The following is an 18,569-nucleotide window of genomic DNA, read 5'->3' on the forward strand; positions in this document are numbered from 1 at the left end:
GATATCACATATAAATTTTGGCCCCATTGGAGACGGTTAAGGCGCGTCGCACAGGGGTCAAAGTTCAGATTACCCTATGACGACGTCTTAACCGTCTCCAATGGGGACCAAAATTTATATGTGATATCTATGACAGTGGTGTTGCCGATTGAAGGCGTGAGACTGAAAAAAATCTTTCATTTGATTTTTTTAAGAACCACCCTAATGTTATTATTACGTTTATATCTTATTTATTAACTGCGAGATATGCCGTCAGCGCCATTTGTTGCCTCACAGCGGTGCTTCATGTCACTTGGCTTTGTACCTTTTTGTACAATTTGCAATTTTAAGCGAATGACTTGCAACTAACTCACGGCAACCAAGATGGCATGCTTTACGGCTATTCATCATTGCTAAAGACCTAAAAAAAACATATATAAACACTAATAAATATTTATAGCAACTAGCCGTACTCATTCGTATACGAATGCATACATACATACATACATACATACATACATACATACATACATACATACTTATGCAATAGGCAGGAGTGTGAAGCCAATTGAAGCGCATTGTTCTCGAGTAGTTATGTAGACTAAGTGAATCACAATTGGTCTGAGTTACCTAAATTGCTTATACTAACTTATTTGTTTGTATGTATATGCTTACATACATATGTATGTAAGATATCTAGATATGTATGTATGTGTTTGCAATAATCACTCGCCGCTTGCGAATGTGGCAATCAAAGCAAATGAGTATATTTAAATCCAGCTGCGAACACATTCGAAATATAAAATTAAAAATTGCGCGCTGCGTAATTACAGCGTAAAAGTGATTGTTGCGCATTAGAATGTGGCTGGCACACCCCCATGGCGATAGTATGTGCAAATTTGTGGAAAATTGAGTGTTAAAGCAGAATGGGGCCTTATGAGGCCGTTTGCTTTGTTTTTGTTTTTGTTTGTTTTGCTTACGCCTGCAGTTGCGTTGCGTAGTGCGAGCTGTGTGAATTTATGTGTGTAAATGTTGGCAAGACGTTGATAGCAAATTTTTAATTAAACTTAAAATTTGCAATTTTTTATTATTATTCATTTTTTTCCATTTACCTATGTATGTATGTATGTACTTCTAATGGACAGCTTTGGTTTAATGTTGGCCTCTCCCTGCTCGCTGGCTTTCGTGTCGTTGTTGTTGATTGCAGCGTTGTGGTGCGTGCGTGCGTGCGAATTTTATCATCATTAACGAATGATAGGTTTGCTTATGTATGTATGTATGTGCAGTTGCCATCACAACGTCATTAAAAGCAATGAATTTATTTATAATTTATTAAAAAGACGGGAAAAAATCTTCAACAAGCTTTTGTTTTTAGTTTTTCCGAGCGCAAGTCGCATGTTGCCGTTGGAGTGCGTGTCGCTTGGCTCAACTTTTTCCTTAACTGTTTTAGTGGCATTAGCATATGCCGTTAGCTGCCTTGGCACTCTTCTGCCAGGGAGCATCCCAATCAATGCCATCATTTCCAGCTACGCACGCAGTTGAGCGCTGGGTAATTAACGCATCCATAACAACAACACTAACTTCATAGCTGCATGAATAATTGCAAAAACGCACATCTGCCTACATTTATTGACCGCAAAGTCACTGCCATGGCACATCAACGTCATCATTTTAACTTGCGCTGCCAACCATCGCCGCCCGCTTCAGCCGCTCGCTCAACGGAGCGTATGAGCAATCATATCTATCATTTCAGGCTGACTGGCAGCAGCTGCTTAACTAACTATGTATGTAAGTGCGCACGCAAAAAAAAAAAGCGAGTATGCTAAGCAAAAATTGATGAGCATATTTCAACGCATTTGTTGTCAGCCATCCCATAAATATACGAAAGCAATCAAGTTTTTTATAAACTCCACATTTTCTTGGCAGTGGTTACGCGATTGTTTATTTATTTTTATTTTTTTGCTTGCTTTTACGCCCACTTCTTGAAGCGTGAAAACGCACGTGAAATCGATTGGGGATGGCGGCGGTGCATTAGCGCTCATGTGCGAGCCGCAAGATGCACTCTTCTCTTAATTAAGCGATCTAATTGTTTTGACTATACATTAAGTCGCATCGCATAGGTATCAGCAAAAATAAAATACATACATATACGAGCAAGTAAGTATGTTGTGTTGCGTGCGTGCGGCCCGTAAACGTTGTGCCGAGACGTGCACTCGAGTGTATGCGCATGTGCAACGCACATTCTTTGCAGCTTTTGTGCATAAGTTTGTTGTTTTATATAAATACAAACAAACATATATCTGTACGCTCATGAAGAAGAATTGCCCCTTGCTGGTAATTAGTTGGCTGCTTTTGTGTTCGTTGATATACCTACTGGCTTAAATATTCGTACAGTGGCTAGGTGCTGTATTTATTATTATTTACTAAGTTTCACATCACTAAATGCATTTCAAAGTAATAAACGTATGTACGTAAGTATATGCCTTCGTTATGAAAATACTAAAACAAACATATGTATGAACGCACATATGTACATGCGTATGTATGCAAGTAGCATTGTTTCGTAAGTAAGCGACTTTGTAGTGAAATCGCGTGAATAAGCAACGTTAGCATAAATCATAAAATAAGAAGCAAATAATATATAACTAAATGATATACTATATGAAAATTCAGAAAAAAACAAATTGAATAAAAATATTAATTGAATGAAGTGTTCAACAAAAGTCACGACAAAAATCCGTAAATTTCAACCATAACGGGCTGCTGTCCAAAGTGGAAAAACTTTCGCACAATAATAATGCATTAAATTCAATGTTTACTTTCATTTTGTTAATTTGCAATGTAGTGGTTAATAGTAAAGGCGAAGAATTGTTTATTTTTATTTTTATTTTTTGTATTTTTGTAGCTCAGTAAATGTCGTCATTATACACAGATGCACAATGCATTTGGGGTGTAACACGTGACGCGGACCAGAAATAAAATGTTCATATTTCCAATTTTTGTAACGGGATGTATCGCCGAATCCATTATAGATCGGTTTTTCGTGAAATTTGCGAAAATGCGATCTTGAATCCGAATTTCTACGAATGTGGGTATTCAAAGTATACGCTACGTTCATAGCTATTCAAATTCAATGATAGCATTTTCATCGCTTTGTGTGTCAGCTGACGTCAATTTTAAATACATAGGCTAAATCCTTTATTACCACCAACGGATACCGCATTGCATATTTTTAGAGCTGAAATCTATTTTTTTTTGATTCGTTGAATTATGTATGTCAATGTCGTTGTAAACCTCATACACGTGGGCCATCGTTCCATCGTCTATCTCACGCAAAATATTTCTTTCGAACCCTCGAATGATGTCACCGTTTACGCCTCGACGCCATACACACAAGAGGATACAAGGTTGACATTATTTTTGGTGTTAATACCCGTTCCACTACTTTTTCGGAATCATAACTGTTAACGGCAAGAACGTAGATCTGATGAAAAATTTGGTCGGTTAGGTTCAGCGGTTCGTATCTTTTCTGTCTCTTTGGGCAAACCGATTTTTTTTTTTGGATTTCGAACCAGGGTTTCGGTTCGGGTGCGGCTATAGAGCCCTTGCATGATCACCGTGAACCGGCATCACTCTCAAACAGGTTCCAGAAGAGTTCCTAGGTCACCTCAACCTTCTCTTCAGTCGAGGCGTGGACGCAAACGAAGGAATATTCAATATAATAATCTAGTTAGCTTTAATACGAATTGTGGGAAGATGCTCGCTTACGGGGTGATCAGCAAAGCTCGGCGATGAAATCTTTCTCCCACCGTACATCTCAAACTAAATTACATCAGCCAGTCATGCGTAGGAATTTTTCTCCTTTAAGGGTCCGTACGCTCCAGGTACATATCCTGTAAGTTATGGTTGGTTAGCTGCCGTGCTTCCGAGTAGTTGCTGATAGGTCGGTTAGTTGTGTTATTAGGTGTTCGCCTGGTGTTTAATTTCCGAAAAACCTAGACATCCACACAACAAATTCTGAATACTTTTTTCGCTATCTTCTAGCGGACAGCTAGATCAAATCCAATTAGAGGCCAGTGTCCCGTTATGTTTGCTACGATTCCGAAGATTTCTGTCCTTGATTTACTAAGCATATTCAAGGTCTCCGTCCTTTTGTAGTAAGGGCAATTATGTATCTAGCCAGTTCCAGAAAATGTAAAGTAATTTCTCTGCGGACTATTTTAAACCCAGTGCTATCGGTTTGACCTCCTTTTAACATTCCCCTGCCTTCACCAATTCATCTACCTTCTGATTGCCTTAAATATTCAGAAGTATGTCCCAGAACCTAGGCATGTGAGACGGCAGTTGTCTGAGACACTAAGCACAATTCCCTTTTGTATTCCTTAACTAGCTTAGATTTGGTAACCTTGAGAAGCTATTATCAATAGCGCCCGACTGGGTGTCAGAATATAGTATCGCTTTAATATTGTACCCGACTTCACCAAAGTTTTACAGGCTTCAAGGATGCCTAGAACTTGCGCTCGGAAGACTCTTGCATCCTTTTCTAATCGTAGAGACAGAGCAAGACCAAGTTCCTGGGAGTAGACTCCCGCTTCCACATAGCAATCCGTCTTGGATCTCTCTTTATTCATTTGGAACGGGTGGTCTCAATGCCCTCGATTCAAGGGGCTGCATTTTCCTGCTGGCATTTCGGACATAAACATCGGCCAGAAACCCTCTCTACTTCGAGTGGGCACCCGTGTGGAAAACTAAAACATGTAAGCTCAATTGTCAATAACCAGTTAGCAAACTGATATCGGCTCCGTTGTCAGCTGCATTAAATAAGCAATAAAATCTGGTTGTTGATACTGGAAAGTAGAATTTAGTATTCCGTGTTTGATTTCATAATTAATTGCAGTCACCGCATAATTACGTCGTATGTTTTCCTATTCATGCTCGGAAATGCACACTAAGTGCTAACGATTTTTTAAATATTGCTCATCAATTTACATATTGAAAAAATGTGGGCACAGCCTATTATTTGATTTGCAATAAAAAATCAGAAAAAACCCTTAAATGCTAACCGTTCTGAGTATAATTTTGTTTTTATGCAAATTTTAGGTTTGGTTGCAACACATTTTGCTTTGTCGTTTGTATTTTTTTTGTCTGTAGGTAATTGTGGCCCGTTTTTTGTATGAATATTTGAGTATCTACAATTGCTGCTGCCCGTGCTTTTTGTTGATAGCAAATATAATTGCAGCTCACAAACGGAGCAGCTCACAAATAGTCGTCAGCTATTTGGCCGGGCAGTCAAAGTACTATTTCCCAACAATAATGCCACCGCTCACCGGCACCGGCACCTCGGACACCTAAGTTGCGCCTGCGCTGGTTGTTGTATTGGTTTGCGCGAGTTGTTGCAGCAATTATTGTTTTTTTTTTGTTGGCAGTATTTACTAAGCGATTAAGATGTTCACTCGCTCGCAAGAAAAATTAAATACCTACTACACACAAGTAGCAGCCGAAGTGGCTGTACAAACAACAGTTGCACAGAAACGCCTGCATACACAACTACATAAATACAAACATGCAAAAATAGATGCCTATAAATTTATGCTTTTTATTTGCGAGCAGTAAAATGCATTTGTATATACATATCCACAGAGTGCATGCCAGCGTATTTATGTATGTGCATATGTGTGTTCGTTAGTACGCATGTAAACGCGCTCATTAAAAAATACTCGCTGGCAATTATCGCACGAAAAAACAAAAGTCGGCTAGTGTGGAATTTGAATTTCAAACGCAAAACTTGGCATTTCACTGAGTTCTACATATGTATGTCGTGTTTGCCATCAGCGCTTAGGGCGAGCGGTAATCGTTGCATTCCAGCGTAATTTCTTTATTCCATTTGTAAGAACATCAAGTGAATCACCAGCAGCAGCGCACTCAGCACTTCATTCCCTGCTCAATGTGTGGTTGCAATGTGTGAAACAACTTGTTTGAAAAGACCCCCCCTCCCCCCCCCCCCCCCCCCATTCGATTTAATCCTTAACACGAAATGGGTACAAGACTTAAATGCGCTAAGCTAATCGCAAGTAATTACGAAAATATGCCAGCTCGTTAGTGAGTTTGTTTAAATAAAGCTGTTTTTAGTTGGGAGCACTCTGTCTATGTCAACCTTTGTTCCTCATATGGGCAGTCTATGGAAGTATATTTTTATTCTAAAAACCTTCACAAGCGAGCAGTTGATGACGAATTATCTTATACGGGTGACAAAAGGGCTCGCTTATTTGCATAAACAGCCTTTATTTGCATTAGCTTACGCATTTTCCTCTTACAAATGCACGAAATTTTTGCGAATCAACTCGGGGAATTTTCGATGGCAACACTGATAAAAACGGCCAGCTGTTGGCTTTTGTACAAGTAAGCAAACGAAGTAGCGAGTTGGCGTCCGCGGTAGCCGAGTGGTGAGAGTTGCGCGCTACAAGCCTCTAGCTGCCAGGTTCGATTCTCGGTTGGTTATTTTTTATTTATATAATTAATTTTATTTTCATTTGCTTTATTTTATACCACATTTTCTATTTTATTATTAGTGAATTTAAATTTTTAGAGGTGAATTTAACTAGAAAGTCAAGGGCAACTAACTGAAAGTAACGTTAAAAAAACATAGAACTTGTAAAAAATTTAATAAAACCGAAATAAATGAAAATTCTGGTGGCCGTGGGACTCGAACCCATGACCTTGCGTCGCTTTAATCCACATTACTGCGGTCTGTCGGGGCAAAATTATTATGCGCATTTGTGTGCTAGTTAATCTGCATAAGTATGCCCGTCTGTCTCGCGTTTTAGCTACTTGCCGAAATGTTTCCGATTTTCCCATTAGAGTGTCCAGGACCAACATTTTTAAAAGTTTGTCAAGGCAATACGGTTGCCTCATTAACGTTTTTTAAACCGTCCTTATAAGGAATACTTTATGCCACGAATAGCAAGAATTACACCCTCAGTCGTTCAGGATGAGTAAGATTCCTAGATAAGGCTACTTGTAATGCTCTGCAGAGGATTTCCTCTGACCTCTCCCGATTTTTAAGCAAATCGTAAAGCATAGACAGACGGCAGCGTTGTTTCGGATCAACTCGTTAATTCGGAATTATCTCAGGAATTAAATGCAGTTGATCCGGATTAAGTCCTAGAGTTAATTTCGAAAATTAATTCGGATTATGGGAATTTCACGAGCCTGCAGGTCTTGGCTCGATCCTCGATTGGAGCGGTTGCCAAAATTTTATTTTATTTTTTTTTACTTTTTTATAATTTTTTTTATTTTTGTTCATTTATGTAATCTATTTTACTTTATTTTATTATAAGTTGATTTAAATTTTTAGAATTTAGTTTTATTAAAACACTGCTAAAAAATATAAAAGTTAAAATTGAATGAATTAAAAAAATAAATACATAAATGAAACCTCGACTGGCAGTGGAACTCGAACCCACGACCTTGCGGCTCGATAATCCGCATTACTGCCATCTGTCAGATCGCAATTTTCATCAGATCAACTGCGCCGTTAATCCGGATCAAAGTTTCTGACTTTTTATGCTTTTGGTTGACACTACAAGGGGGTTCCCTTCCTTTCAGAGAAAGCTTCTACAGAAATCGTTATACGGAACTCTGAATCTGGCGCTCATATGGCCAATGGTCTCATCGCCCGATAGTATACGTTAGTAGCCACGTGTACGGGTCACTTGCGCCTTGGTGAACCTGCAACCAGGAAGGGTCTCCCGTACAGCCCTCTGCGCTGCAGCTGTAAACTCAAATGAACTAGGGAAACAGTCTTCCTCAACCGAATCGGATGATCAGCACTGGCTTGAGGCTTCTTCTACATACTTTCACCAGCTAAAAAACAAAAAAAAAACAAACAAACAGATAGCTCACACGCTGATTGCATTCAATTTTTCCAATGCGATTTTAAATTACGCTACCCGCATAATGACTGCCAATCTTAATTTATTCAATTGTGCAGAAAATAGTTATACAAATGTTTTATGTCCGAGATCGCTTAACGTTTGGAAAATTTTCAAACAGCATACCCACCGCCGCCGCCGCCGCCGCCGTCGGTGCCATTCTCTCCGCATTCACTTTGCATTTAGCCTACCCATACAATTAAATACCTCTGCGCTGGTCAATGCAATTGTTCTTGTTTTTTTGCTGCCTGCTGCCACAGCCGCACACAGTTTCCACCACAATTTCCACATTGGCTACCGACACGTAACCAAACGAGCAACCAAAACTTTTTTCTCTTTGGTTCTGACGCTGCGGCGGCTGTGTGTCCATTGCCGTTTGGCTGCAGTTGGCACAACAATTAGTGCAACACCGAAGTGCAGCAGCTCATAAAAAGTAGTTAATTGCATTTTTATGCAAATCGTAAACATTAAAATAATTACAGTTGTTGACTCGTGTTTCGAGCTGATTTCAAAATAAAAAAAATAAAAATAAAAAATTACAGAAAAAATAGTGGAAAAAAGCAAATTGCATACAAAATTCGTTGGTAAAATGTAAAAAAAAAAACCAAATTAAAAAGCAGAAAAATGCCTACGAAAAGCCGACAAAAACAAAATTTGAAATGCATTCATTGAGCAGGAAACTAGCGGCTGCACGATGACTGTGCAAAATTTGCAAAATCCTCAACGACCAAAAAAAAAAAATTGCAATAAAATTAGCTTAATGCCGCTGCAGCCCCGCTCCCCGTTCGCTGTGGCCGTGTGGCGAGCGTTGAGCGCCCAATGTGCGTTCAATTTGTAGACGCCTGATAACAGACATACCCGTACATATGTATGTATGTATGTATGCATGTATGTCGTACGAGTACACTCAAGCGGCCCCGTCAAACATGTTGTTGTCACAAGCGTGGCGAGTGCGCGCGAACGTTTATGTGGATCCGGATATAATTTACTTGGCAACAGATTTAATGTCTTGTAAAAATGCGCGATTAGCAGCCACTGGCACACATGCCACACGTACATACATACAAACGTGCCTACAGACATACATAGGTGATAAAAAAAGTGTTTTTGCCGTCGACAGCAAGCCGATAAAGTTGTTGTACATAGATTTTTTTTTATATATTTTTGCTTTTTCGTTTTTTTTTTACTTTTTTAGTAACAGCCTGACGACTGCCGTTCGCTAATTGCCACTTAGGCGGCTAATTTAACAAGACTTAGGAAAATAAATTAACTAAATTGGAAAAATATCTGTTTAATTTTCATACCTTGGTGTATACATACTTATACACACATATATATATATATATATATATATATGGTAACACTAGACGAAGTGTAAATCTAAGATTATTATAATTTAACATGTAAATAAATTAGAAAAAATATATGCAAAATATATGCCTTGACAAGTTGTTACATTCCAACACTAATGATTTATTCTGTTTAATAAAAAACTGTGCATGACTTCAATTACCAATATATCATTTATAATTAATGTATGAAGTTGTTTGCTGTTGACTGTTGACTGCTTGGTTTAATATTGCATGTGATGGATTTGAGCTTATAAAACTCCAGCACAAATAAAATTAAATTGGCAAATAACAAAAAAGTAAGTACTTAGTTACGCTTCATTGCAGTGATTTACTAGGAATTCATGGAGGCGTTTTGATAGCTGAGGCACTGAACTTCTTAAAGAAATAAGTTGTTTGGCCAGCTAGAAAAGAAAATGATCGATCATTTGACACCACAACCGGCTATCAGTTTTGACCGAAGCCAAGAAACATCATCATCCATCTCTATGGCTGGTAAATCTTGTGAGGCGGCTGTACAAGTAGTACATTGTCAGCGCTTAAGAGAGATCCGGCTTGGGCATTTTTGTAAGAATGGGGCTAATATGCGTGGCCAAGCCTACTATCATTTATTGGTTTTATCCGAGGGTCGGTCAAGTAGACTTAAAATAAATGGGATCTGAATTGATACAGTGTGGGGTAAGGCGAAAATTTATGGGGCAAAGCTTTATACTTGAATGTATTTTTAATGCCACAGCATAGTACGCCACCGTTACCTTTGCTTAAGAGTTACTAGAATGTTGAGTTCCTTGCGGATGAGTGATGGCTACATTAACCTGAGTCCAGCCTTACACATTGTCTTTACTAATGCCTTCAACACTGATGCTGGGTCAGTACAAACTTCATTCAGTTTTGTGGAAAATGCCTCGGTATTTCAATCGGAGGATTTGCCAGGCCTCTTAAATACTACATACCTCCAATTAGTTTGGCAATGCAAGTCACGACTAAATAATATTTGTTTTTTTTTTTAGTTTTTTGGTGCCGAGTAGTGGCATAGTGGTAAACATAAGGGACTTATTTTGGTATGTGCGCCAGGTCACCACACCAACACCAGGTAATGCGACATCTGACAATTTGGCTAGAGAAGACTCAGGCCGGGTATTACTGTTTATTAGTTACGCAGGAACTCCATGTCGATTTACTTATCTAAAGTATTTTTCATAATTTAAAAAGCTGTAAAAGTCAGATGAATAGTAAATTTATCAACTCCAGAGCCAACAACAAGACTAACAAGTTGGTTCAAGATGAGTTTCAGCCTTTTTCAACAATATTAGGAAGGCTCATTTCACGATGATTGGCGCAAACAGTACGATTTACCACCATATTGATTCAGCAGAGTACTTGCATAAAACTATTCCAATCGTCAAGCTTGCCTACGTCAGATAATATGTTGCTTAAAAGCTTGTGTAGATGTCTATCAACTCTTCGCACAGATCATAAAATCTGGCCATTTGTTACCAGAAACCAGCAACGTTCTGGAAACTATTCGATGGCTGCCTTTTTCTAATCAAACCTTCATCTAAAATTCTTCTACCACCAGCTTTTCAATTCTTCGAAACATCTCAGTTGTCCTTTGTCACTGCAGCTTCCCGATGTTGAATTTTCGTTACGCTGCTCGACACACACTCCGCTCTTGCCGACTTCTTGGATTCCTTCCTTTTTTCACATAAGCATCCATGCCCTAGGAGAAAGTCAATTATCCGACTATTCGTTTGATTTCAACTACTTTAAAATGCTTTTGGATTAAAGTCAGTATGTTTCTTTTGAATACGCCTGCGTTCTACACTTCACGGATGCTTTTTCATACACGTCAGGAATATCTTTGAAAAAGTGATCAATTTCTCTTTTATTTCCTGCAATAGATGGCACCAATAATTGCGCTTGGTATATGTCATTCCGATGTTCTGTGATGCTGAGATATTGGCCCTCATGCATAAAAAGCGAGCTTAAACTCAGACTCAATTTTCGCACTGATTAAGTGAACTCAAGCTCAAGACTTTGTACTGAAAATCAAGTCGGAGACTAGGCTCATTTTTTATGCCCATTATTATGAAGACTAAAGTATCCGACTGTCCCATCCAAAGAAATGCTTGTATAGGAGCTTTTGTTCTGTTTTCCATTGGAGTCTGCTATTGAAAAAAAATCAATATTAGAGGCTTCGCCGGTTTTTTCTTTGGTGCATTTTTTATCTGTGCAAGACATTACTGCGAGGGTCTTATAAAGGTGCATATTTATAAAGACAGCCACCTCTAATCTAATTCTGGTGCCCCTTTTCAGCCGAACCTACTTAATTCCAATATGTCGGGGTGACCCCGCCAAGGCGCCATTCTAAATAATGCAGACATAAAAAATCATAAAAAAATTTATCTCTTCCTTTTTTAATTTAAGAGTTTTACAAAACAAATGACTTCCTCGCCTTTACTCTATTCACTTAATTTGCCAAGAAAGAAGCACATTTTGTGTTTGTTTGTCTTTTGGAATTTCATTTAAATATTCTAACAACTTCCCAGCCTAATGAAACGTCAGCTGTTCTACATCTTCTGTTATGCAAATTTTCTTAAAAGTAAATTTGTTCAATTGTTTTACAGAATGTACGTACATATGTATGAAAGAATGTAGCTTCAACTCTTTTTCTAACTGCATCTCACTCGATTGCCCGTCGCACAGTTGCTGCTCGAAATGAACTTAGGTTCAGCTTGGCTCAGCTTTGCTCTGCATAGGCAGTTTGGTTGACAAAATTCCATAGCAATTAAATGCAAAATTATTCACTTCGACAGCTGTTAGCAAATTGAAAGCCAACAAATTTTTTTATGTGCTAATACGTGTCTATGTGTCTATGTATGAGTTTATGGATGTTTGTATATTTGTCCACAATGCTGTACTTATTCAATTTATTAAGTTTATTCACATTTAATAAAGCAAGCAAGTAAACAGTATCATGATATTAGTAAAATTTTGAATTTTATTATATTCATCTCAAAATTGTTTTGAAGTCGTTCATTTCTGCATTTCATACTTTTCAGAGTACGCCTTATGCTTTGAAAGATGGCAGCTGCAGCGGAAGTGAAGTCACAACGTGGACTTCGACGGGCTTGCCTCCTACGACCGGCTACTACACCTACGATCCAACATTCGGTGCGTATAGGTAAGTGCGGGGAGTGTTGAGTTGTGAAAATAAATTCTAGCAAATTTGCTTATTCGACACAAATTATAGTAGGGGAGTGTTGCGACATAGAACTACAAACTGGGTGTATTCGAGCTGCAATAAATGCTGCAGTGTTAAGAATGGCAGCTTGTGGTAATAACTGGAAGCTCTGAATTTAAGTTTAGAACAGTTTCTGGAGTGGAAAAGGCTAACATGCACAGTCAAGTCTGGTCGACAGCTTTCCACTTGGCGCCAATAGTTAGAATTCGACTAACAAATCACAGCTTAAGCCTATATTTATAACAATAAAAAAACCCGATAGCGATAAGAAATAGATAGTTATATCAATAGCAGTATCGAAAGCGAAAACAATATCGATAAAAATTGCAAAATATGTATACTAATAATAACAACGATTCCAACAGGCAAAATAACGACGATATCGATAAAAATACCAATTTTGGTATCGTTGAAAAAATCGAAAAAATATCGATAGCATTTGCAAAATCGACTAGTGAAAACGATTACGACAGTTGATATTAAAAAAACATAACACAACAATAACGATAACAATATTTTTTATCGATAACACCGTCGATGTCGATAATGATTCAAACATTTTGGCTGGTAATAACAAGGTCTACTAATAATAACAATTCCTATAGCAAAAATAATTACGAATGGATGAAAAACTCAACTATGATAACGATAAGAAAAAACATCGGAAAAAATATCGATAACATTTGCAAAATCTCTGCCGCTGCTGTCAAAGTCGATGATAGCAATAAAGCCACGATAACATTATGTTTATCAATAACACTGTTGATTAGATAAATATACCGATAATGCTTTAAACATTTTCACTGGTATCATCAAAGCTAGCTTAGACTTTTTTTCTTGTAAAGCGAACTCCCCCCCCCCAATTTAATTTGCACACTGCCTAAGGCTCTCGTTGTTTATTCTTAGAAATTTTTCATAAAATTCTGCAGCATGTCAAACCCAAACCGCCAAAATAACGTAAGCGACATATTTTGAAAATTCTCCATTTGATGCAGAAATATTCCTAGAGCATCTAGATGCATTTCTGCATCAAAAATAACATTTTGATAGATTTTAATGAAGCCATAACCATTTATCTAGCAAAAAAATTATCTAGCTAATATCTGCCTTTATTTTCCAAATCCTTGCCAATGCCTCAAAATTATTTTCACCCACTTCCTAAAACTTGCTAAAAAAAAATCAGTTTTCTCACTAAACAAATCTTTGCCAAATTCCACAAAGCGCCGTGACTACCTGAAATCTGTACAAAATCATGACTTGTAAAATACTTAATACCTGCTAATACCAAAAGAAAACGGCTCCTTTCAAATCCATTCAATATTCTTGCTAGGAATTTCACTACTTCTCCTTTTCCCCATTTTTGGCACACATAACAGAATGTTAAATTAATTTTTAAACCCCATAATATATAAATCGAACTTTGAACTTCACACACAATCACGCGCATGCTCACCCAAATTTGCGACGGCCACGAACGTTCGATCCATGCCAATGGCTCATAAATGCCAACAAGTACAAGCGTTATAATGTTCTTTGCACATCGCCTGTCGTCTGCACTTCAATACCGTTTGTGTAGATGTGTGTGTGTTTACATGGATTCTAAAGAACTTCTTAAATTGTTGACAAAATTCCGAACTTGTGAACTGGCTGCAATAAAAAGCGAAAACTGAGACGTGAGATAATTCCATCTGGGCCAAAAGCGAGTCAACTCATTCCCCAACGCTCACACACACACAAAGCTAAACAGATTTTGAGCCAGCCGCTTCACACAGCTTCCGGTTGCTTTAAAAGTGCCTGCTGTGCAGCCACGAGACAGCGTTGCCGAATAGTTTCTCTCACATTTGGGTAAAGTGGCAAAGTGAGGGAGCACGTACAGCAGAATGAGTGGTACGCCGTGGCGTATGATGAACTTGCATACACGCACACACTCACTTCTGTTGGCTGCGCGCGGCTGGCTGCTTGAATGACTTCCCGTTTATTTTTTGTTCGCTTATTTGTTGTGTTGTAATTTTGGCAGGCGAACACACTTAAAAATGCGTGCGGCAACTACATAGCTGCCTGCCTGCGAGCGTTGCCTTTCAGTGGTGCTGCTGTTGTTGTTGTTGACCGAAAAGTCAGCAGCGCAGGCGACACTAAAACGAAATAAAGAAGCACAGCAATTGAAACTTTGCCAGACGCAGCCGGCGAGTGGCGAATAGCAAACGACAAAAGCCAAGAAAGCAAAAGTGGCCAGCTTGCGAAGTTAGTTGTAGGGGGAGGCGGACGCGGTGCGGCAGCAGACACTAAAACGAATTTGGCTTTGCAAAGTCAGTCGCATGCGGCGGCCGGGCCGTTAAATGCTGCCAGGAGACAATGGATAAATGGCGAACGCGCGCACGCACGCACGCACGCACAGCCGGCAGAACTTAAAAGTTTAAAGTTTTCATTTTCTATTTTCATTCAAGTTGCTGTGGGGTATTGCGAGCTAAATTTTTTTGTTAAATTTTTTTTTGTGAATAAAGAAAAGTTTGCTCTGAAAGTTAGTAAGTTGGGCAAATGGTGACTTTGGTTGTTGTTTTTTTTTTTGTTTCGAGCATATTCAACAAAATGTAAAAGCATACAAATAAGTTAATATTTATGAAAAAATACCTAATTTTAATTAAATTTAGACAATAATGCATTGTACTAAATATTAGGGTGGTCCAAAAATGTATGCGAAAGGAAAAATGAGCTTAAAATTTTAAGCTCTCACCACCTGTTTTTTTTTTTCTAAATAGAAAAAATTACCTCGAAGTTTTACATGTCATTTATATGGAGAAAAACTCTTTCGTAGAAATGCGGTAGAATTCTTGAAGATCGGAAAACTCTGTTTCTCTCCAGAAGACTTCCACAAATAATACCCAATTGTCTATTTTACCAATTTTTCAATACTTCAGTACTTCCCAGAAAAGTCCACTGTACGTAGATTTTCGCTGAAATTTTCAGAACATTAAAATTTGCATATTTTGAAATTTTTTCCACTTCAGAAATTCTAGAAACTGGAGATCCAGTTAGTGCTGAAGAGGTATGGGAAAGAAAAATGTTTGAATTGTACCTATATATGTACTTGTTTAGGCGACTTCTAACACCTCGTAGGCTCTAGATGCATACATATATGTGCTTCATAAACCCTCATTAAAGCGCAGCGCGAATATATATGTACAGTTGTGTGTACACAACTTTCATATAAAAAATTTTGCAAATGCACTTCTCAAGTGTAACTTAACAAAACTTATTTAAGTAATCAGTTGATATGGGCCATCAAATCATGCTCAACCTAGCTTGACAAGGCACACACACTTCTGGCATAACGTCGGAGCTCTGTAAGGCTTAGAACCATACAGAGATCGTACACACATTTTTTTTATTCATTATTTTTATTTGAACTTGTTCGTTAAATTTTTTCCTAATAGGCTAGAACAAACAAACAAACAAATGTTTTTATTGATTTCAATATATGTAGGCAATATATATTCCGAATATGAACCAAAACGGACCATGGATAGATACCGATCTATTAATTATGTGCCCTGCGCCACCTAGCGGCAAAATATTTTTCGGTATTTCTTTTCATATAATTAATTATTATCCTAAATATAAACTAAATCGGATCAAAAATGAATTTTTTTTTTTAATTTCGACGACCCCGAAAACCTATAGGCGATTTCTTTTGGAGTTATTCTTCTACCGGATATATTTTTTGTGAAGTTATTTCTTTTCATGTAAACCCCTTTAGTACCACGCACTATTGGGACACTAGTGACTTCACTCGCTTACGCTAACCAACACTAGCTACCCGCCCGATTACCAGCAATGCAATTCTCCCATGAATTTGATATGGGAATGTCATTAGCAGTAATAAATTTACACCTACTAGGTTACCATTCAAAAGCCTTCTCACTAGAAGTTGTAATAGTGTATTCACCAGGGAGTAAAATCACCATTCCAAATGGGCTAAAGGTTACCGAACGTACTAGGGGGCACCACACATCCCAAATATGAACCAAGTCCGACCATATATGGGGAGTTTTCAAATATCTGAACTGCTGCACCACCTACCAGATTATTTCATCCTTCATATTGCATTGAAGTTTCAAATCTCTAGTTCATCGGGAAGTTGGTTAAACGTTGATTTCAAGATTTGATTACAGCCAACGGGGCAGGTTAACCAAAAAAAAAAACGTTTAAAAAGGCTGAATATAGTACAATTGTACCTACCTTTCTATCACTGATACTGGGTTGCCACTCGGGGAGCGTTTTAAGATGATATATGTATGTATCTTGGAACGAATTTTCATCAGCCTTTCTAAAATGTGGCGTTCTATCTCCAGTGTCATCTGTCATTTCATACCAATTAAAAACCAAACCAGATTTAGATTTTCAATAGCTTGGAAAATTCTATCTCCAAATCATCTTTAGTGATTAAAGAAGTTTACATTTCGCTCATAAATTTGATATTCTTTTGTTAAATGAACCCTGGCCAACAAATAAAAATTCTAATAGCTAAATGTTAGGATTATTGAATTGCGTATAATCCTATAAAGGGCACGCATTACTTGCCATACGGTAACTGAATCGCATTAAATTCTGGTAAAACTATTGAACTATTAAGTACTGTAAAACTCTGTAAAAAGCTCATCAAAAGGAATTGGCCATGGACGCGGAGTAGTGCGTGAATGCGCAAATAAGCTCCGCGTATCTATGTATGTACGTACGTATGTATGTTGTACGACTGTGCATACATACACGCCTGCTATGTGACGTGCAAGAAAAGTATAAAGTTTAATTTAAATTTTTTTCGCAAACGAAGAATTGAGGTAATTAAAAAGTAAAAAGAATGGCAGACCGACAGCAAACACTGCTGCGAACGCATCGGATTAAATGGCAAATGATATGGGAAGAAGAAGAAAAAATTAAAAAAAAAATCGATAAATGCAAATGCGGGCAAGCATTGTTGTTAACATTTAAATAAAAGGCGACTGCAATAGCTACAATAACGCAAAAAAAAAAAAAAAACAAAAAAAGCGGGGAGTAGAAGCGAAGTATACCAGCGGCCACTTGCAAACGCACAAAAAATGGGGAATGCAAAAGTAATCCTGAAAAAATGCAGCAACAGCAGATTAACCAAGCCGCCAATGGCAACAATAGCAATAACAATAAAAGTTGCCAATTGCAACAAACAATTTAAAATGACAATAATAGTAACTGGAGTGTATGTAGTACAGCAGCAACAACAATAGTCACCGGATGACGTCGTCGTCGATGCACGCTGACTTCGACCGACAATATCAACAGTATCCTGTTGTCAAGCGCTTGTCCCTGCCTACACATACTTATCTACATACATTTATGCACTCTTACATAGACAGACACATGTAAACAAATAAACGAGTCGCGTCTGTAAAGCCCCCCCCCCCCCCCCCATCCGCATCATGACAGACTGACATTTTAACACAAATCCCAACAATAAGAACGGCTGCGGGTGAAATATCCATTTTGTGTCGTTTTACACAAATACGCACACACACACAGGCGGACGTATAGTACATACACATGTGTAGGTGGATAATGGGGACTCCAGCTATGGGGCAGGGCAGGGTGAGTTTGTTTATTTATCTGCACATAATTGTATTTTGTGTTCTGTGTTTGCTTTGGGGCAGTTTGGCAAATTTTGTTGGTGGCATGTTCATGAGCCAGTGCGATGAGTACAAATCAAAATGGCCGCCCGCAATGCAATGCAAATGTTGCTGTAGGCTTTAACTCGCACACGTTCGTATATATGTACATTAGAGTGGGGCAAAAAAAAATTTCCGAGATAGGGTTTGGGGCCGAAAGATGTGCTGATATCAAACTTTACGTTTCTAAGTATAAATCTGGAGGATGCTCATGATGCTCACATTTTACTCTAGAAATATTGTGTACATATATTAATCAAACAATTGGTTTAGAAACTTAAGAACATTTGAAATTTAATTGCCTAAAAAAATATCACAAGTTTCAGTTGTTATGGCACCGTAGCTTTTGATAAAAATCACCAATATTTTTTGC

General features: G+C 38.0%; 1 protein-coding gene across 1 annotated transcript in view; it reads left to right on the forward strand.

Annotated features, from left to right (window-relative positions):
- The window catches only part of LOC118747947 (homeobox protein caupolican-like), a 178,967-nt gene that overhangs the window by 93,182 nt on the left and 67,216 nt on the right, over window positions 1–18,569 (forward strand). The window contains exon 3 of the mRNA XM_036482183.1: window positions 12,322–12,443. Within this exon, the coding sequence (XP_036338076.1) occupies window positions 12,322–12,443 (122 nt within the window). The remainder of the gene's footprint in view (window positions 1–12,321; window positions 12,444–18,569) is intronic.

The sequence above is a fragment of the Rhagoletis pomonella genome, unplaced genomic scaffold, assembly GCF_013731165.1.
Source record: "Rhagoletis pomonella isolate Grant_MI unplaced genomic scaffold, Rhpom_1.0 Rhpom_scaffold_00012, whole genome shotgun sequence".
In the NCBI taxonomy this organism is placed as follows: Eukaryota; Metazoa; Arthropoda; class Insecta; order Diptera; family Tephritidae; genus Rhagoletis; species Rhagoletis pomonella.